The sequence below is a fragment of the Corvus moneduloides genome, chromosome 1 (assembly GCF_009650955.1).
Source record: "Corvus moneduloides isolate bCorMon1 chromosome 1, bCorMon1.pri, whole genome shotgun sequence".
Taxonomy (NCBI): domain Eukaryota; kingdom Metazoa; phylum Chordata; class Aves; order Passeriformes; family Corvidae; genus Corvus; species Corvus moneduloides.
Window position 1 is genome coordinate 54,986,677 of NC_045476.1, and position 22,157 is coordinate 55,008,833.

At 38.6% G+C, this 22,157-nt stretch overlaps 1 protein-coding gene across 17 annotated transcripts in view; it reads right to left on the bottom strand.

Moving 5' to 3' along the window:
- The window catches only part of HDAC9 (histone deacetylase 9), a 462,820-nt gene that overhangs the window by 218,051 nt on the left and 222,612 nt on the right, over positions 1–22,157 (bottom strand). For 9 of the 17 annotated variants that reach the window (XM_032110318.1, XM_032110251.1, XM_032110312.1 and 6 more), the window contains 4 exons: positions 12,064–12,305; positions 10,975–11,125; positions 8,778–8,904; positions 6,776–6,897 (listed from right to left, as the gene is read on the bottom strand). In XM_032110318.1, the coding sequence (XP_031966209.1) occupies positions 6,776–6,897; positions 8,778–8,904; positions 10,975–11,125; positions 12,064–12,305 (642 nt within the window). The remainder of the gene's footprint in view (positions 1–6,775; positions 6,898–8,777; positions 8,905–10,974; positions 11,126–12,063; positions 12,306–22,157) is intronic. The other 8 variants (XM_032110286.1, XM_032110229.1, XM_032110340.1 and 5 more) reach the window with 3 other exon arrangements.

A 22,157-nucleotide genomic window follows, 5' to 3' on the forward strand; every position in this document is an offset into this window, starting at 1 on the left:
TGAAGACAAATGAAGATAAAATTGGCTCTGAAGTAGTTTGGACATCGAAGGGATGTTTGTTTTCTTGAACTTCTGTAGGCAAGGCCAACTTTGTGAGGTATCTCTTCATGTTAAGCAAAGTGAGAAGAAAAACCTCACGTTTGAAGTTTTAATTGGACATCCATGCTGCACCTTAACAACTATACTGAATTAAAATAAATTTACTTTTAGATAGGTTCTTTATGCTCTGGGGTGTAATTCCAGTCCCCTACAACTTAATTAGCTAAATATACAATGTAACCTTCCATCTGGTAGAGTAATTTAACAGGAATAATTGTGCACCACCATAACTCAACGAGACACTGAGGAAAACCATTGAAATGCTATTTCCTTTCCTTTGGAAGAGAATTATGTACAATTTCAGCATGCTTTGCATTTCTAACAGTTAAAGCCAACAGGGAGGTATCACTCTCATTTATATTACTTTCCCATGAGAAAATCAAAAGCAAAGTACAAAGCTTATGCCTTCGCTCATGAATGGCTCTGTAATACTTACTTGGCTTTAGCCACAACATGTTATTTGGCAGCTAAACCCCTTAATTACAGTTGTGGGTTTGAATAGATTTTTCAGTGAAACTATGTTTTGCAGGATTTTGGAGAAGTGCAGTCTTTACTAACCGATATCTTCTATTTTGGATGATCCCATACCGTGTGATTTCCACTTTTCACTTCTCTGTTTCTTTCTTTTTGCCATCTTTTAGATGTTCTGGTTTACTTTTCTAAAAGTTTTCAATCGCCTCTGCTCTAGATACAGTGGAATAAAAATCCTAGTCCTACTGAAATCAAACAGGACAGTTTCTACAACTTCAAAGAGTCTCAAATTTTATATGCAGTATTTTGTAACTTATTTATCCAGAGGGAACAAGCTTTGAAATACCCATTAAAAACATTCCACTTCATTTTCAGTGGACACTATGCTCTTAAAATGCTTTAGATTTTAGGACTGCGCCCTGTTGCTTATTGAAGCTGTTTCTTTAGGTTCAAAAGTCAAAAAGGTGTCTAGTATCTGATTACCTGGTTATCAAAAAGTTATGCAAGCTACTTCTTAATGCTAACTTTTAAAGCATTTTTGAAAACATACACAGTTAGTGTAAGAAAGCTTTTATGTAATCACCTGAAGAAGAACTTCATAATTCAATTTTGGTTATACACTGGGCAGTAAAAGAACGAAGATAGTATTTTGATCAAGATTGTATAATTAGTCCAGTTATGAAGAAGGGTCAGTAGGATCATAGAGTGGCAAAACAGAACATGGTATATGGACAAGTAGTGGGATTTTTGCTAAAACAGAAGTACAGTGAATCTGGAAACTGAGTAAGTTTTTTACCCACGCATAAAAAACTTGCTTTTTGCAATTAAAAGTAAGTGTTAAATAAAATACATGAGAGAAACAACCTTCCACTGATGGGAAGACTATGATGGTCTTCATGAGAATCATTCTGGTGATGATTCCAGTTGAACCCTGGTGCAGGCCCTGGCAGCTTTCATGATACCAAAGCATACCTACACAAGTTCTTTTCTCTTTGACAGTGTCATTAAGCCTACCCTAGCATTCATTTCTATTTAATTTTAAGCTATCTCAAAAAAATTCTCCTCTAACTTGAATTCAATCAGAATGACAGGGCATTCCTCCTCAGCCCCATCTTAGGAGGCTGCAGGGCTCTGATGGGCTGGAGACAACAGCAGCCCTGCACAGTAGCTACGACGACATCACATTTCCTTGGAGCTGCTGGCTCCCAGGGCCTGGACACTTGTTTGGCCCATTCATTACATGAATGCAGAAGCTTTGCTTCTGATTCACTCTGCAATTGCAAGTGAAAGCTTCTTCTCTTTCCAAAACCTCCTACTACTAATTACATGCTCTGAAGTTATTAAACTGAATTTGGGAATGCTAAAAACGTTTGGTGACCATTGGGAAGAGGAGTAATCATCAGGATACCTTTTTTCCTTGTCACTGTGATAAGTACTGATTTCTTCTGGGCACATTACCCAGTCCAAATTTGTTGAGATGGTTCACCAACCCAGGAAAACAAGGACTCTGGAGAGGCAGGAATGCTTAGCATCCCTGGAAAATGGGATAAAATTAGGAGAATCATATGTTTGCCTCACTTCCCTGCTTCAATAAACAAAGTGCCTCTCCCATTTATTGTGCTCACTCATAAATTCAGAGAAAAATAGCACTTCACTGAGCTGGACTTCTTCATTTTGGCAGACGTGGTAATTGAGGGTTTGAGATACTCTAACCCTCTTTTTTAAATGAAAACCAAAAGAAATCCAGCTTTTCACTATACTGTTCCTTCACAAAAGAGTGTTTTCCTAGAAAATGCAAACAGAAATAAAATTTGGTGGCACAAAAGGGGAAAGGAGAAAAACCTTCACACACAAAATGTTTTTCTTCTGAGTTTCAACTGCTCCAGTAAACTACTGAGTCACTAACTGCACAAAGAATTGTAAGGAAATATTCTAATTAATTTCTTTTCTTAAAAAATTATGTTTCCTGAGTTCTCATTCAGGAATCTTTCACTCTCATTTACGCAAGAGCTACACTGTTATTCTACTGCCTAACCAGGTTAACTTAACATGGTTTTTACAGAGTGATCTTCATGGCTGTGCAGGACAGCCTTCTTCCTCTCTTTCATCACAATATTAAACAATCCTTCATCTCCTCTTTTTTCCTGTATGAAATTACACAACTTCTCCTATCCAAGGAAGAACCTCATATTATTTGCTATTAAAAAAAACCCCATGCTATGTTTCCATTGAGTATGCTTTCAATTTTTGGAAAGTGAGCTACAAACATCTTTTCAAATTGTTATATTGTGAGAGATCTTCAGTTCCCTAAGCACAATGCAACTCGTAAGCTTACAATTCCATCTGCAAAGAAAGATTCAACTGGCACAAAACCAAAATAAATAGAAATACTGATTGACATTACCGTTCTTCCATGATTGTTTTAAACTCAGGAAAGAAAAAACAGTTCATACTTGATATGATGATGTCCCCAGGAATTTCTTCCAAAGAAAGCCAAAACATGAAACAAAATGCAGAAATTTCACCTACAGCAACAGTTTTGAAAAGTATGCACCTTTGGCCAGAGAGTGAACCTTTTTTGGAACTTTTGCTGGTTTGTATCAACAGTTGCACACAAAAAATGAAATTTTAAAGATTGAAGAAAATGCAAATGTTAGAGCCATTTGCCAGAATTTCTGCATTTCGACAAGGTAAAATATAATAGAAAAAAAAATCTTTGAAAAGATCTTCTACCCTACCACCCCATGTTGCTTACTGTGTTTTTGTTAGAGTAACCTCATAAAGAGGATAATATTTTCCTGGACAGATAATCACAGAATAGAGGAGCTCAACAAGCAAAAATTCCCCATATTAAATGATCAGGTTTTCAAAAGTACATGGCTCCCATCAGAGCTCTTAAAACAGTCAGTATGAATTTCAAAAGTGTTCAGTAATAGGGAGGTATTTTCAAACCTCTCTGGGTAATTTAGACGCATTAGTCTCATTGAAAGTTAATGAGCCATGTGCTGCTCAGTCTTTTGGGTGCTTTGCAGAAAACACATGTTATAACTGGTATCCATGGTGCAAGTTTTGGGAATTTTTAAAATTTGATCTTACACTGTTTACACTAAATTCTGCTTGTAGCTACAGATGTGTAGCTTCTCCTTATGGTATATTTATCTATCCAGTGAAGCAATAGGTCCCCTTGCTCTGCTCTTTTCAAAGTCTGTCAACACAGAACATCTGAATGCAGCTGTGCAAAGAGTTGCATATTCTGGCCTCTAGCCCCTAGGACAGTCCCAATCCTCCATGCAGCTAAGCTTTGTGAAGCCCACTGCTGTCAGCTTCTGCTGCATCTTGTACAGAAAGGAACAATCCACATGGCTGAGACTTGTTGAGTAACCACAGTCACTGCACTAGGATGTTAGCTCAGGTATCTAAGTGTAAACACTGACAGAGCAAGATTCAAGTCTTTCCCTAGTTATCTATGCATTCCATCATTCTAGATGCTAGAAGAGTGAAAGCTACAGAGAATATTTTCCTTTTTACTATTCTCTCTGAATTAATTTTTAAAAGATTAATAAGGAGATACCACTTCAGGACTAATTAAGCAAAGATTAAATGGATTACTGAGCAATAAAGCAAGCAAGCAAAACTCATGATTTACAATGCCTGTGTGACACTTGGTGTTCCCTTAGCACTGAAAAACACATTAGGATGTCAAGAAAGAATCATTCAGCTTTGTTGCACATTAAATCTGATCTCAGAGTACTTGATTCAATCAGACTTATCTTACAAGAGCATTTTATAAAATTGGAGAAGAGAAAGATACCTCTGTATCTTATACTAAAAAGATAAAAAAAAAAGTAACATAAAAAGCAAAACAAAGCTGTGATTAAAAGCCACAACAGGTATTCCTTTCTTAAGGCTGAAAGGAATGTGAGGTCTGCTTTCATATGAATTGCTGACTTCACGCAGGTTCAGCACCACAGAGGGTTTACCAGGAGCCAGTGGCAATAAGCGTTCATAGCCTGAAGGGAAGGAAAAGAGGTTCACCCCTCATGGCAAAGGTCAGATTTCTGCAGCCTTACAGCCTGTCCATATACATGAGTGTTCATGGGACATCTTTGTCTAGTAAGGTCCCGTGAGGATGACACAGGCTCCGCAATGTCCCCTCTGCCTGGAGGATGGCCCTATAGCCACCCAGATCAGTTTAGGGTCATTTGACTTGTGTCGATTTGGTTCCTGTTGCTTTTACTCTCAACCTGATGAACAATCATTGAAAACTTTGCGGGGATGTTGCTGAAGGCTGGAATTAAACAACTCTAATACACAGAGAGACTGGATGTGTAAACAGGATATTAACATTTGCTGTTTTCACGGATATGGAGAGCTATCAAATATCCTCTGTTGTTAACATACAGCATGCTGTACACTTCATTTATATTTGCTTATCAGAATCGCTATGTCAATGTCATAGAAACAGTTATACTAATGATTATATTAGTATTTGTCTATTTATTCTGTAGATATCTTTTCAGAGAGTCATCATGTCCTTTGTTCAATTTTGGAACTGATGCACTGCATGCCCAAATATTTGGAATAACATATAGAAAACATCTGGATTTAATTATATTATAGTCCTCTTATGCAGACAATGGGAATTGAATTAAGGAATATTTTGAAACCCCCACAGAGATATAAAAGTATTAGCAGCTGCACGAGAACTTTACTGTTACAAAGTTTGAAAATGTTTTGTTTTACAGATCAACAGTCTGACACGTCATAAATATCAATCACAACGTTTAAGATATATAAACATGGGAGAAAAATTAAAGCTTGCATTTCAAATATATGTAGATGGATTCACAGCATTTAGAAGATGTAGAATACATCCTTTTGTTTAAAAAATGAAAATGTATCATCTATTGGCACAGAAAATAGATATTATACAGTGGTATTAAGTAGAGAACCACATAAGGGTTTATCATGATGAACAGCCTGAACAAGATTTTATAGAATCTTGTTATATTGCCACCATATTGTATAAAGAGTAATTCAGCTACAAGAAATTAGCATTTTGCTTTTCATGCTTCCATTCCTTTGAAAATATTTGGGGATATAATATGAGCTTAGAAAGTCTGCCCCAAAGTATTAGATACAGGCTGGATTTTCTCTCTGAATGTATGCTGGTTCCAAATGCCACTTCTTTTCAAGTCAGTTTTGCAGTTAGTTTTAAATCTCCCAGTGGCTAAATCACATTCAAAGGCTGTTAGCACAGTAGGGGGTCAGACTTTCTCTCTGAACGTAACTATATCACTCAACAGCAGACTCATGCAATAAGCGATCTAATGTTTTCTTTTCCTTCCCCCCCCCCCCCCCCCCGAGTGTCTCCCTGCATTCCTGGATACCAGTCACTGCACCAAAGTCCTGAGGCAACAGCCACATGGACTCCACTGCCATTCTAGCTTTCTTTATGGTGCAGAAAAAGCTAAGTCTACAGTTCACCTGCTGGCAAGACAAAATATTCAATTGTTAGATCTTCTAAAATATTCTAAAATATTCAAAAACCTTCAAAATTTGTCATCTGACTCATTTTCTATGTGTCAGAAGACATGCAAATGCGTGTATATGCACAGAGCACAGTGCTGATAATGCCAGGCTCACAGGTTCGATCCCTATATGGGCCATTCACTTAAGAGCTGGACTCCACGATCCTTCCAGGCCCCTTCCAACTCAGAATATTCTGTGATTCTGTGATACGCATACAAAATTTGACAACCAATAACACAAAATATAATATTAACCCAATTCCTCCTCTTTCCATGATTTCCCCTCAAAATGCCATGAAAATCATTGTCTAAAGGCAGAATACCATGTGAAGATAGATGCTGTATCTACCAAGCAGAACAGATAAAGTTATTTAAGCCAGAAGTTACACTGAGGCAAAGAAAATAAAGATCAATGAAATGATGATCTGTTTAGAAACAAAATTTATCAGAACTGAAGTTTGCACTAGCTGTTAGCACTGGGAAACACCAACTCTAGGTACCATGTGGCCAGGCTGACCTTGTAAATATGCAGTCTGGATCTTTGAACTTACCCATAGTATCATCTTGAACAGGATTTGTGGAATATGATACATGCCTTGCTGATGGACAGCCTGGTTAAAACAAAGGGTGGGAGAACTGCTGGGCAAGGGCTCGAATAAATGACACTAACTCACCCGTTTTACGAAGTGGAAAATCATCCTTGGCATCCTGTGCTCCTGGTAAAGTGTATTTGTACGGTGGCGAGGCCCCGCTCAGGGGTGGAGAGCTTTGATCCAGTGAGGTATGGTGGGCAGCCCTGCAGCAGACACAGAGGTCACAAATTAGCAGTCACTGAGGTGACCAGCAGTAACTATCTACACATGTTGTACACATCTCAGCTGTGTTTATGTTCTTGTTCGTCTAAGTGTGCACAAACCACAGGCTCATGTAACCAATTTCACTCTTACAGTAAGAGATGGAGCTCCTCGGGATTCCCAAGAACGCACTTTTTGCACTCATTATAGAAGTCACATAGGACAAGATTCATGTTGATCTACAGACATGATCTGTCACCAGTTTGGGGAATTGAGGATTTCAGGTGGTTGCATTTTAATATGAATCAGCTGACACACAGCAAAAGCCATTTAAGCCTTGTTTATCATGTACAAATAGATGTATATTGATCAAGCCTTCTCTATAAAATGTGGGGAATTTTCAGGGCAGGAGGGCTTGTATAAAATTAACCAGAAATATTGAATTATTATCTGTTGGATATCCCCCTCCCCCAAATTATTTAGTGCACAAGGTAAATGAAACCTTGAATTTAAGTTCAATTTGTAAATCTTGTGAGGACACCACTCTGCAGCACACAGCACTCATGTCAGCAGAGAAGCTCCAAGCTGAAGAGCATTTTCTGACAACTGCTGGATGAAAGAAATCTTGTGGGCAGAGCTTTCTGAACAATTGCAATAGAAATTGCATCATTTGGCTCAGAAACGGGTTGGGTTTTTTGGGGAGGGGGGAGGTTTGTTGATATTTTTATCTAGAGAGGGAGAGAGGGAAAGGAGCGAAACTTTAAAACTTTGTGTTTATCTAAACATAATTTTACTTGGCCTTTTACAGACTCTGCTTGTCTTTCCAAGGCAGTGTGGTTACTCAATAATACATCTCTGTCATGAGAGGAAGTACTACTTTCTTCTGTGTAGCAGAAGGCATCCTCTGCAGAGCTCCTCACTCTCATTCATCTGAAGCTCAGATTATTAGCTCAGAAATCTTACATATTTAAGAGACTTTTATGCATTATTTGGAAGAAAAAATTTAAGTACCATATCTCCACCAAACACAATGTAAATGTACCTTAAATCATGTTACCAAAATGCTCTGGTTCGCTCAGAATGCAAACTCCAAGCACCAGCCTTCAGTAACCCTTTTGAAAAAGAATGAGTAGAACATGGAAATCTAGTGTACCATATGCATTTCTGTTTGTCTGGTTGAAGGTCAATTTGGGCATGACATTGAAATCTTTCAGAAATGTGGCCAAGAGTTCATTTTGTTGGATTCATTTATGTGGGGAATAAAAACTGCAAAACTGTAAACTCTTAACATGTCAATAAACCCTTTTCAGGACTCAACAAAATCACTTGCTTCCATGGTCTAAGCAGATTCTTGTCAAGGCCAGGTTAACATAAGAATATGCAGTTCGGATACTAAAATCCATGAGTAAGAAAAGTTAAATGACCTCTGTCTTTCTCAAAATCCTTGCGAATTACTTACACCATTCAAGCAACTTCACTGGAAGCAGAGCAGCATCTCTTCAAGAAGAAATGTTTTGTGATTGATTCAAAATCCAAGTAAGACAAACACGAAGTTGTTCTAACTGAAAAAATTTAAGATTCTTGCAAAAATGACAGGTATAGTTGTAAAATTTGTGATAACAACAAAAGATGAAGCAGCCGAAATAAAAACAGTTATACAAATTTCTGAGTCTTGCTCTGTATAGCTCTCATCTCATCACTGAACACTGAATACTCCTCAGTTCAACCAGAAATACAACACTTATGGCTTTTCACTAATTTTTGGGCTGAGCTTCTGCCTTGCTCTGGAGGCAGACTCCCAACACCCCTGCTGGAAAAGCATTCTGCCAAGTTTTAGCTGACACCTCGACGAGACAAGGAAGCAGCTTAATACTGAACATACGTGTACCAGAGCTTGGGGTGGCGGCTCATGGAATGATTCTTCCCGTTTGCTGGAGAGTCTTTTGTTGCCGATTTACTCAACAGGAACTCTTGAAGCTTCTGCTTCACTTCTGTACTGGCCACTGCCCCTAAGAAACACAGAGTTAAATGTAACTTATCTTTAATTAAAAAAAATTACCTTTTTAAAGAAAAGAAATCCCCAAACAGAGTCTGTGCCTTATTGCTGGAAGTTTGGTAAACTATAAAAAGCTATTGGTGGAAAAAAGTCAAAATGAGAAACATTTGGATTAAATGCTTGTCTGTAGAAGCCTGAAGCTGGCCATGACCCAAAAATCCAGTGAAGTCATAAGGAATATTTCAACAGTAGATGAGGCCATTTATCCAGGGCCAGATGTACCTAAAGAATTTAAATTATTTCCTGATAGTTTCCAACAATCCAAATACAAAACCAATGATAGAAGTAAAAAGACAGTAACAAAAGGTCGGTTTGAGTTTTTAGTAATGAATGTTTTTTCTTCCAATAAAGTAATAGTAGTAACACAGCAAAACTGTCCTCTGAACATTGTCTTAGTTATAAGCAAAACACTGCAGAAAGAGCCAGCAGTGAGGCTTTTAGTTGGAGCCCCTTAAGAGCCTCTACCTGTGATGTCTGGAAGACAGAAGAAAATGCATTTTGACCTCTCTCAATGCAGAGCAAAAAGTAGAGCATGTCATTGTAAGGTTAAACTGCCAACTGCAGCTTGCAGCATGGGACATGTTTCTTTACTCACAGCCAAAATAGTGTTCATTAAAGAAAAAAAAGTATGAAAATAAAAAATCTTTTGGTTTTCCGTAATCAGTGACAAAAAAAGGGATGAAACTCCATTTCTTTCAAAGCTGCAGCACTAAGGCATACTTGATACTGTAAGTATTTGGTTACCCAACCCTGACACACCACATCTGAGCTGCTGAGCATGTCCCATGCGACCCATTGCCCATAAAATACCTCTACTACCTCTCTGCTTCATATCCCAATTCCCCTGCCCACATCTTCTTTCCCTCCTCTGCTCATTAAATAGATTACCACCACCAACAAACTCTGAGGCTGGGGATGGGCCTGGAGGGGTCGCAAGCTGCTTGGCTGGCTGCTACATACTGAACAGCCACCCAGCAAGTTCAAATTGAGAAGGGAACCATTGAGGTCACATCTCTGCTCTTCCTCTGGCAGGAGCACTAATAAAGCCCAACTGTTCATGTGGAGGCTGATTTTTTAAATACTTCTTAGGGGAACCTTCTGTTCTGCAGTTTCTACACGCTCACACTTCTGGGCCAGTAAGATGGAAATTTTTTTACGGGCTCATTGTTCTTCAAAGTACTAGAAGCACCCTAGACACCTTAATTGCTAAAGCCTACAACATGGTACACCTACAGCTGTTGAACTGACAGATTTTTCTACTCAAGAAAAAAAAGCTTTTTTCTGCTTCAGTCTTTGTCAGTTAATTCTTGTGCTCATTTAGCAGGGGGAGTAACAGTACCTGTTTGTGGCAGCTTCATTTTGAATATCTTCACCCTGTACTTCAACCTGATTTTCAAACTGACCACACTAAAGAGAATTATTTGTATCTGTCTCCCTCTAGTGAGGGCCAAACCCCAACAATCCTTTATAGTTATTTTCCTTATAGCTATATATAAGCTAGAAATAACTCTTGGTTGTGCCTCATGAAATGGCATCAAGGACAAACACAAGACAGTTTGAAAAAGTACTAGCAAAATATTCAGAAATCTCATCCTAAGATATTCTTAAATATTTAATTTTATTTTCCGTCTTGAAACAATGCTCAGCAACTAATTTAATTTTTTGCTGTTTTGTAGTGCTTCCTGTACTGAGAAATAACCTCTTCAGAAAGTTCTTGTGTGAAGCTTTATGCTTTCAAATTTCCTCATTTTTTATAAAAAGAGCTTGACTCTTGAGTTGCATATATACAAGTCTGTCAAACTGTGCTTTCCTGCAGTCTTCCAAGTCTGCACACAAACCAGAAACGTGTTTCTGTGGGTGCAGTGGGTGGCCCTGCCCTTCTCAAAGCATAGTCTTGACTTCTGCGTATTTCACACAGGAACAGGCTTCCTTCAGGTTCCTGTTCATAGTTCATTTTGGCTGGGAGAATGCAAAGGGGAATAGATTAATTTCTTATTAGGATTCATGGTACATTGGCTCTTACTTTCTCGTCCTCTTTCTTTTCCTCGGAGGGAAGGAAGCTGTTGCTCCCTGCGATGCCTCTCCAGTTCCTGCTCTTGTCTTTGCTGCTCCAGTTTCTGCTCTTTTTCAAGGAGTTCTTGCTGTTGTTTAATGGCTAGGAGTTCCTGTTGTAACTTGCACAGAGCAAAAAGACATGAGACAGTGCAGTTTTCTAGGTCAGTCCTGGTCAAAACAACCCCCTTGAGTAAGTGAGGATCAGTGCTTGCTTTTATGCTTACACTTCTTTTCATCTCCTAACTGACTTTTAAGCGGCATAGTGCATTACTGGCTGTCACCAAATTGAACTATAATGTCAGGTAGCAGCCTGCTGATCTGGTTTCACTTCTTTCTCTTTTGGCAAAGATGCCTGGAAACTTCACATTGTTCTTTGCCTGTGCATCACCCAACTCTGGCTGCTGTGCTCTGCTGCATTTGTCAGCTCCATCGAGTGGAAGCTTAGCACAGCAGCACAATGGCAAGTAGATAAGGAAAAAAATGAAATGAAAGGCAAGATCATAAATTCTCAGTCAAAATCCATTATAGCAGTCCTACTATAGTGCAAGCAATCCCACAAATAATTTTCTTTTTGTATTATGTGAGGCAGCTCAGAGAAGAATGAAAACACAACACTATCACTATGACCTGCCTCCATTTTGCAAATGCAAACATTATGCACTTGCCTATCAATTTGATTTGTGGCCACAAACTTAAGCAGTAGCCCAAAAAAAGCAGTCTTTTAATATACTAAAACCTCTATAGACCAAAAAACCAGTGATATTGAAGTTCAGATGAAAATCCAGGTTGTAAAATAGGTAGTTTGATTTTTTGTGAATGTGGTGACTTCATGAACTTGATGATTCTCATAGTATTGCCTTGGTCTGTTGTGAGCAAGTAGCTGGTAGGTGCCAGCAGTTTTGCTTTAAAAGGCTTCTATCACCCTGATACAGAGCAAAGAGCACTCAAACACCATCTGTCAGTCACAGCAAACCTTTCAGGCATGTTCCCTTTCCGTGTCTGCTTAAGCATATTCATTTTGCAGATAAAGTAAGGGATAAATTAAAAATGTTGCTACCTTTATGTGTTCCTGGAGCTGGGCCTGATGCTGGCGGGTCAGGTTTTCATGCTGCTTCTGAAACTCTGCAATGAGCAGTTGTTTCTGAATTTGCTGCTGCTGCTGGATCAGGAGCAGTTCCTGCTGTAGCTGCTTTTCGCGCATAATTGGGTCCACCATGGGAACCATCATCCTGAGATCGGTTCGCAAGTCCAATGGTGAGATAGGCTCCAGCGCCACGGGAACCTCCGACTTCACATCCACTGTGGGAAGCAAACAACGAAATGTATATATGTTAAATAGAACAGGAGAAGGAGAATAGAGAGCATTCCTACTGGGAAGAAGACCAATTTCACTCAAAGACTGTTTCAACGTACAGACATTTAATATACAGTACAAAACATTTAATACAGTCTACGCTGTACTCAAACTTCAGCATTCCTACCAGCGACCGGAGATACTACAAATTATTTAGCACTTTCTTTCTGTTCTCTGCAAAAATACTCCCAGACTGCTATTCTGCTAAACAGGTTAACACACAACCCAGTTCTAAAATCATGTTGTAGCCCAATGGAGCAATATTTAGTGAGAATCTCCTAGGCACTATTGATGCTACACAATAAACACTCAGGGCACTCCCTCAGCATAAGATGAAGGCCTAGCAGCTCCCACTGCACTGCAACAGATTTTGCAAAGCTAGTGTGTGGATTTTCAGAGGATAGCGTTACACATGAACAGCTACTCAGTGCTCCATGGCTACTGCGTATAAATATACCTGGCAAACACAGAGGAATAACATATAACATGGGAAAATAATTTCAGACACAAATTGAGACGTTTTAATACAGTTTTTTGAGAAGTTTTTGGAAATGTGACCACCATGATTGGAGTGGATTAGACATAGCACACAGAAAATTAATTATTTAAATTTGTTGTAGCACTGTTATACATTGTTAATCCAGCATTAAAGTACTTAATGGAGGATCCTCTATTTTCTATCTCCTAATTTAAATCGAAGGGACTAAAAAGCAGCAGAAGAGAGAGATTTGATCATTTTCCCTACAATACTTGTAAAACTCTGGTTTTCACATCAAGTGAAGAGAGTGAGTGTAGCTTTATCTGTTTCAAAAGAACAAAAAACTAACAACATAACTACAAAAGGAAAATAAATAGCAGCTGAAGGTCTCTGCTAAAGCCCAGCAGTTCTGATTCCATCCACAAGAGGGCAGTGAAACACAAACACATTCACTCCAGTTCCCATTCCTCCACTATCTTCACTGGAAAAAAAGATGATTAACTGAAAACAAACATGCTATCGCTAATTACTTGGAAACAAGATTTTAAGCTTATTTTCTCCTTTTGCTCTGCAGCAGCTGTATTTGTTTTCAAGGAGAAAACCAAAATGAAACAGAAATATTCTAGTAAGCAGAGGCAGCAAAATTGAAGTTGAAACTGCAGCAAACGGAGAGGACTGAATTCTAACTGTACAATCAAATCCATTAGTAAGAGATTTTACAAAAAATAAGGGAAAAGGCACCAAATCTTTTCTATGCAAAAAATCTTTTCTGATCACACTTTTTTATTCTCAAAATTCTGAAAACATACACCTTTTTTTTTTTAAATCCTAATAACTGTGATTGTAAACCTTAGAGCATAATTTGGCCTCTTAACCCGCTATCCCAACAGAATGATTGTGTCTAAGTGCTTACTTTTGTTCTGAGACTAATAACTAAATTATAAAAAATCACCTTTAAGTCAGAAAAACTACTCTTGATTATAAATAATTGCCACCGACCAAGAGAAGCGGACAGGCAAACCCCCAGCCTTTCATCCCATTTATTCAGCAGCAATCCACATTCCATTTGTCTAGACTAAATATAGCCGCGTTTATACAAGAAATCAATAGTGCTTGCAGAGAGCAGAGCAAAGACATGAATATTTCATCAAACCCGGAGAGAAATGGCAATCAGCAAACTGACAGCAAACCGTGTAGGCTGACTGGCCCGCCAGATAAGTCTCCTGTACTTGGACAATGGCTCATTGCCTGCAAGTCACAATCTTATCATCAGCACTCTTCTATTTTTAACATTAATTGCATTGTAGGTGACAAAGGTTTATCATGTTTAAAGGGGAGAGATGGATTTTCTTACATCTTCTGTGACAGGATAATAAGCCTTACTAGGAGCAGTAACTGGAGCTCAGCAAACCCTGCAGGGTCTGGTTCACAACAGTGTTTGCAAACTGAACCCCACAGGGTCTGGTTCACAATAGTGTTTGCAAACTGAACCCCGCAGGGTTTGGTTCACAATAGTGTTTGCAAACTGAACCCTGCAGCTTCTTTTGCAGATACTGGCTGCAAATCAACCTCTACGGATCTGCACGGTGATTCAGGCTGATTATAATTCCTATGTTGGACCAGCATCCCATTTCTTAATTTTCAGAGAATTTAGGATGAAAGGAGTCATCCAGATTTTTCAAACAATGGAAATTTCCTTTCACTATTAGTAAATCTGCAACTGAAACCAGGCTCAATTTGGTAAGCTACACATTTTCTAGAATTTTCACACGCTCAAATAATAAATCTAGCACTGGAATATCTACTTCATCAAGTTGACCTTAACCTCATCCCTTAATGTGAGGCAAAACAAACATTAAGGTAGTTCTAGACTTCAATCCATAGAAATCAATACATAATATTTCATGTAATTTCAGTGTCAATGTATACTGACCAATAAAGACAAGCATTTATTTCCTGGCATAAATATTGCTAACAGTAAGGTTACCACCAATACTTCTAATAACTGCTGACATAGCAAATATTAACTTTTAGGGGTAATTACTGTCTTAAAACTGTACTAAGTAACTGTTAGCTGGGTAGTAGTCAACCTCATCAATGAAATTATTGTAAACAAGTAACTATAAGATCACCAATCAAACTGAATGGTTTGCTACTGTCTGTTTCACAGTCCTAATGCCACAGGCCAGTACATTCTTATTTGTTACTAGCTGAAAAGAAAGAGACAAAGCAGCTCCGTGGAACTACGTCAGTGTGAAAAATGTGTAATGGAGCAGAGAATCAGAATCAGCGTCTTTAAAAGCTTTGACTTCTGGCTGAAACATCTTCCTCCCACTACCACACCATTGCAATTTTAAGTCTCTGGAGAGCAAAGGTGATGCAGAATGTTTACTCTCATTGGGACTTTTTATGTTTTTTCATCCCCTCTACACATATATATTCTACTGGTAAAAAATTAATGTCCTGATCAGTGCCCTCAACTTCAAACATCACAAGGAGCAGTGGGATGCAGGATCTAAGCAACAGGATTCATCAAAATATTAGACAAAGAAGGAAAGGGATGGATAATGAAAGCAAATATTAATCAGAGTTTGATAAAGGCTAACTTCACTTATTTTGCAGGATTTTTATATCACCAATGAAGTAAAGCTGTAGCAAGCATGGTTCAGAGTGGGACCCTGTCCTCACTCTCTCTACTGCAGTCCACAGAAGATCCTTCCCAATAGCTCTGCCAACTACAGAGCAAGCCTGGGATTCCTCTCTAAGGTTAAATAAAGACAAACTCTCTGAGTTCATGTCAGCTGTGGTGAATACAACAGTAGGCTGCAGAATATTAACTAAAAATGTTATTGAAAGCTCAGTGATTCCAGGAAATATGCCAAAATTTGAGTAGAAAAATATTTAATTTTCAGTTACAACACATTGCAAAAGGCATATGTATTTATTTTTCCTATAAATACTCAATTGCCTTTATCTTGAAACATAACAACAAAAACAGTCTCAGAAGAGTGTCCGTATCAATTATACTCCATAGATGGCAATTCCCATTGCCAATTCCCATTGCCAGGGCTTTTGAAAATAAGATACTTGAAAAATGGCGTCCTTGTTGAGTGATTTAGATGCTTGGAGCATGTGTAAAAAGAGGTAAAGGAGCTTGGTTGAACCCTCAGGCTTTGCTCTTTGAAACCACTCCTTACAATGGGAACACTGAACAACTGTTAAGTGTCCCACTAAGAGATGGCATTTCAAGCTCTGTTTCTGGTGACTGGTTTCAATTCCTGGTGTATTAGAAACACAAATCTTCCAAATCACAAGTGCTAAAGGAAAACATCAGAAAATAAAGCAGCCTGCTTTCTTACCACCATCTCCCAAGAGGGGCAATCTTCTTTTTTTGTTGGCAGTTACCTTAAACAAGGAATGCTGTCATCAGCTGAACAGTCAGTATTCCAGATTTGAGATGCAATCAAAAAGAATGCTAGCAGACTTGCTTATGGACCATCTTGTCCAGTACATTTATGATTCTTACAGAAGAGGAACTGTGTGGACTGCTGGGACTGCAGGGATCCAAGTTAACCTTTTCCCAAAGGAATGCCTGAGTTACATTTTCAGGCCGGGACAGTAAAAAGGGCTGGAGATAGGAACAGGGCATGAAGCTGGTGAGTCTCCTTCTCCTGCCTTGGTTGTTCAAGGCAAACTTATACAGGAGAAACAGTTAAGGTTTATAAAGTGAACAAGGAGGACTACAAAAGTTGGAACACTAAATGAAACTTGTCACTACATGTGACAAAAGACAGATGGCAAGTTTCTCCAACCAGCAGTATTAGGTAATAAAAACATATTCCTGAAAACACACAAAACCCAAGTAAAATCTAGAAGAACTAGTATGCAAAGAAATGGCCAGACCTTACCCCAGACAGCATGCTGGTGAAGCATCACAAAGAAAAGAGAATGAGAGAGCTTATACCAGTGCTACTCTTTTGAACTCTGCTCTACAAAATAGAGCCCAACTAAAGTTATTATTAACTTGTACAGTACTTTTCATAGTTTTCATATGTTTTCATGAATGATAACAAACCAGAACAATTTTGCACATTTTAGTGTAAAGGAAACTGGCTCCATTTGGTGTCTTCATTCAAAGAAAGTGAAATCTCTTCCTTTTTGCAGAATTAGCCATCAGTCAATCATGACATAATCAGAGCACTAAGGAATTTACAGAAAAGAGCCCTAAATGCTGAGAAGAGCAGAAGATTCACCTCCTCCCTGATAAAGATAATACTTTAGATTTACTCTACAATTTAAACCTAGAATTTTTTTAACCATATTTATGTGCCAACTCATTCAGGACTTGAAAAGCACCAATACCTGAAAAGCTATAACGGTGTCTTTGAAACAGATTGAAAAAATCTTTGAAAAGAATGAAAAAATGAAATACCATAGGAGGCTGAAAGTTGCAGAAATAAGGAACAGAGAGTAAGAGGGAAATTTTGGCAACCATGTGAAACACAAAGTAGCTGGCAGGAGATGGGACAGAGAAGGACTGGCCAGGCAGTAAGACACGAGCACAAGATGAAACACAGGAAAAGGAGTCAAAACTTCTGCTCTGAGAAGCTGCATTACAGGAGCACTGCTCCCTCTGTAACCTAAGAGCAGCCCTGGCACAGTGATAAGGTGGCAGTGAGGCCACAGTGTAAATAAGGAGCTAACACAGGAGAGATGTGTTCGTTGGGAGGATGATGGGAAATTAAGCAAGCAAAGTGGTTTTGAATAGCCATGACTAAAGAGGACTGAGACTGGCATGAAAACTGCCACAGAAATTGTTCAGTGTTCAAGAGTGCAGAAAATGTCCTAACCTGGAGCCCGTTCCCTGGAGGAGGGGCGGCTGGCAGCTTCCTGGGGGAAGCGGTGCCACAGCAAGACCTGCGTGGCAGACAGCAGGAGCGAGAAGCTGAAATGTTAAGAATAACTAGTGACATCAGAAGTACAAGTCAGATGATCAATAAACTGTGAAAGGTTAGGTTACCTCCCATGGGATGCTTTTATCATTTCAGCTCTGGTAGCTAAAGTCTTGTACCTCGATTCTCAGCTCACATAATCTGTCATTCCTCTGTTAACTTCAATATAGGCAAAGCTTCTTTATGCCACCTGAGAAGCTTGATGCAGAGCCTCTCTCAAGAGTACAGGGATGAAAGAAGACGGCCTTCTGAGCATCTCATTTTAGTATGGGGACAGAAGCATCCAGATTTAGGATGACACTCACAAAACTTTTTTGCAATGTATAAAACCAGCAGGTTTTTTCTCCACTCTCTCAATTATGTTAGAGAGTGCATCAAACTGAAAAAAGTGTCACCTAGATTTCACTGAATGTTATTAAATATTTTTGACTCATTATGTATCCTCATACTCACACTGGATTTTGGTTATCACAGGCAATGAAAGCAGAAAAACAGCAAATGAAAATGGAAAATTTCTTTCAAAGTTAACACGATGACTTTTTTTTGGCAGTTAAGTACTCAACTCCACTTTGCAGTTTTCAAACTTCATCACTTGGAAAAGAAAAAAAGCAAGAAATTAAGAGACATTTCAGATAAGAAAAAATATTTTGCAGTTATTTTCTTGGATTATCTCTCAAGAGTTAGTAATTATTTCAAGAAGTACTATCATTGAATTAGAAGTGTAAGTGAACTGTCAAACTTGATGAGGCACTCAATTCAGTTTATAGTATTAAAGAGAAGTGTAATAAATTAAACTAGAAAAGTATTCCCCCTTTGTTCTAAAAAAGGGATCTTATCATGATTATACCTTTTTTCTATTTCTTTTAAGTGTTTGCATACATGTCATAATGAGAAGTAAAATAAATGCAAACAGTGATCTGGGCTTTGATTTACCATACTCTTATTTCCCCAGGGTCTGGAAAGGAAGCTCAAACAACCACAAACTTCTAAAATATCAGTGAGAGGCCTTGAAATACCAACACTGAAGTTACAGTTAGCTGGCTTTTGTAAAAAATCAAAGGCTTTATTATATTGATTTACTAAAATCAGATTCTTTCTCTCCAAATAGGCTTTTGAGTCAAACAGTCATAACAAGCACAAACATAAATACCATCTAATTTGTTATTGCCAGAAAGTTTTTAAATGTTGTAGTGTTTGCTGTTTCTTCTATACTGAATACTTGAGTGAAAGTTCCACTTATGAGCCTGCCAGAGCTCATGCAAATTATCAGGCCAACCACTGCTGTCACAGCAATAAAGGCAAATGTGCCCCGTAAATCACATCAGAACATGAAACACTTTTAAATTCAAACCTGGGATGATCTGCTATCAAGAAATCCAAGCTGAGCTATATTTGGGTTTCTGAGCTACTTTATTTATATTTCACCTAGTAGAACCTTTACATACACGTTTCTCTACACCCATCAGCACACAGGCATATTTTCACTTTCCAGAAAAAGCCTTTTTGATATAAGGAACACGAATACCCTAAATTCTAGACACTACTGTTGCAGGCAAAATAAAAACAGGACAAAGATAAATGCACATATAGTTAAAATGTAGAATTTCTATGTAACTTTATTCCCAGTTCCAAAATCTATGACATAACTGATGATTCCATTAGATAATGATAATAAATCAGTGTAAATTATGGCATCAGGTTACCAATTAGACACTAGTGTGCCCTCTGCATGGTATCAATGCACAAAAAAGTGTCAGGGAAGAATGTAAAATAGCATTCTTTTGGCTGTGGATCTTCTGTGCACAAATCAGTACCACTGTCAGTGAGAACCCAGTGAAGACACCAACTCAGGTTTGACTGGGTGGCAGCACCACTTTTGGTTAAGGAACTGTGTAGATACAATATCTCCAAGTCAGCAAGTACCAGCTTATCAGTATCTTCCAGTCACTTCAACAAAACCTTAGAATTAACTAATTAAATTGAAAGCACTGTGACATAACTGTGTGTGTGCACTTGCAGACATACGTAATTCTTGCATCATATCCTGAAAAGCTAAGAAAAAATCATGGAGCAGACATGATACAAAAGGTTCCTCTCACCTCCCTTTTTAAAACATGTATAATGATTGATGCCACACACATAAGAGAAAGGCAACTTGCTTTCAGTTGTATCGGTATCATCCCACATTAAAAGACAGTGTACCAGGTCCCCCACGTTGCTATGGATGGCTGCAAGGGCACGATGGTGGGTTCTAGAGACCTGCAGTCTTTGCCTCATCACTGATCCAGAGACAATAGGAGGCTACAAAGGGTACCAAATACATTCAGAACTTAGGACTTTCACTTACTTATCTCTCATCTCTTCTCTACCTGTGAATACTGCAGGCACATTTGTGACAATGTTGAGTTTACACCTGCTGAATAATTTACAGCAGTGAGGCTACCACTATTCTAATCTCAAGGTGATGACAGAGATACAGGACAGGGGGAAAAACTCTTCCTTGAAGTGAGAGTATCACAAAAGCTACCATTTGGGCATGCCTGCAGGTATGTCCTGAAGTATCATAGGGCAGCATGCTCCAAGCAAATTAGACAGGGGGTGGAGGTTAGCTGAACAAGTATCCCCAAATAGCTTTGCTATTTCAGGGGTGTGACAACCAGTGCTCCAAACAAAACCCTTGGAAGGCAAGATGTAGGGCAAATCTCTCAAGGAACTGTTGGCAACTTTTTTTTTTTTAAGAAAAAAGATGACTGACCCCAAAAATGCACTGAAAATAGTATCTTCCAGTTCCTTTTTTTTTGTTGTTTTTGTCGTTGTAGAAGAATGCGCTCCCCAAAACTCTACATCAATTAGAGTTTTGGTTTATCTCCTTCTTACTGCATAGCAAAATCTAGCATTTACACATAACTTCTTAAGCTTACAACCTGTCTATTATACCCAGGAAATCAAGGAAGACCTTCTATTATTCCAATGTTTCTTATAAATATTTATGGAACATCCTGATCTTTGACAAGCATCGGGTTAAAAATGCTGTGGATCCTAAGCACAGAAACAGGGAGGACTGAACAGAAACCTCCCCCAGGGGAGGGGGAAAATCCAACAGAAGGATATTAATACCTTTTAAAGAATCTTTCTAATGAGATAGTAAATGTTATGCCAATTGGAGAGTGGCAACACCATATTACTTACTCTGCTAGCTCAGAAATAAAGGTCTTATGCATTCTATGCAGAATTAACAGTTGCAGATGTTTATTAGCAAAGATGCTTCTGTTTGCAGAAAAATTAGACATTTTTCCTATTCTCCTCCCCTTTGTACCACGCTGCCTTGAACTGCAGCACGCTCAGGGGACTCTCTCTCCCTCTGCTCACATAAAACACTGAGCATATTTGCACAGGGACTGAAAGAAAATGAATAGATAACACTAAATCGCTGGCTTGCCGTTTTTCAGAAGTCCACCTGCTGGATTACTAATACCTAGCAGCAGAAGAGTTGACAACATGCAAAGAGAAAACGCTGTGGGTAAGGCAGGGAAAATGAACGGAAAATATAGGGTCCCGGTGATGATGCAAAGCAAAGGAAAGGCAGGGTTTATTAGACTGCAGAATTCAATCAGGAGTGGGAGAATATGAAAAGGGACAAACAATGCTAATACAGCTGATGGGAATGCTAGGCAGCAGTCAAGCCCCAAAGCTGGATGGATAACGATGTCAGTAGGCAGAGAAGATGGGCTGCTCTACAGAAAGTTAAGGAGGAGTTACTGAGGAACGTCCCTCTCAGCTTGATGAAAGGGTTTTGAAGGTTTTAAAGGTCTTCATCCAATTTATTTTCTGCTGCAGACAGAGTATGTCTTTCAGGGAACAACGCTGACTGCCATGTAGATGGCCTCATTTCCATTACTGAGACCTTACATAAGGCAGGCACTCCAGTAAGAGATTACATAAAATATACAAAAAGCATTATGAACTCACAAGCAAGTAAATGCCAATCTTCTAGGATATTTTCTTATATTTTTCTCTCATTAATGTGAAGACAGTTGTGGTTTTGTAGAGTATAGATCCAAACCATAATCATTTGCAGTAAGTAATCACAAAAAGTTTCTCTCATATTTTGCCATTTGGGGTTTGGGGGAATTACTTGAAAAATGGAGACAGACATCTCAGGTTCACAGCTGCAATCCAAATATTGAAGAATTATTCCTTTTTATACCAAAAGGGTGTCTTGGCAAAGCTAAACTCTTAGATGTTTACTTTTAAAATCAAATAATGTTCTCAAGCTGAAAAAAAGTCCCAAGCTAGGCATAAAAGACCTTGTTCATGTAATTGTGTGACACACTTAGCATCATCCCTATTACACTACTCATCTAAAT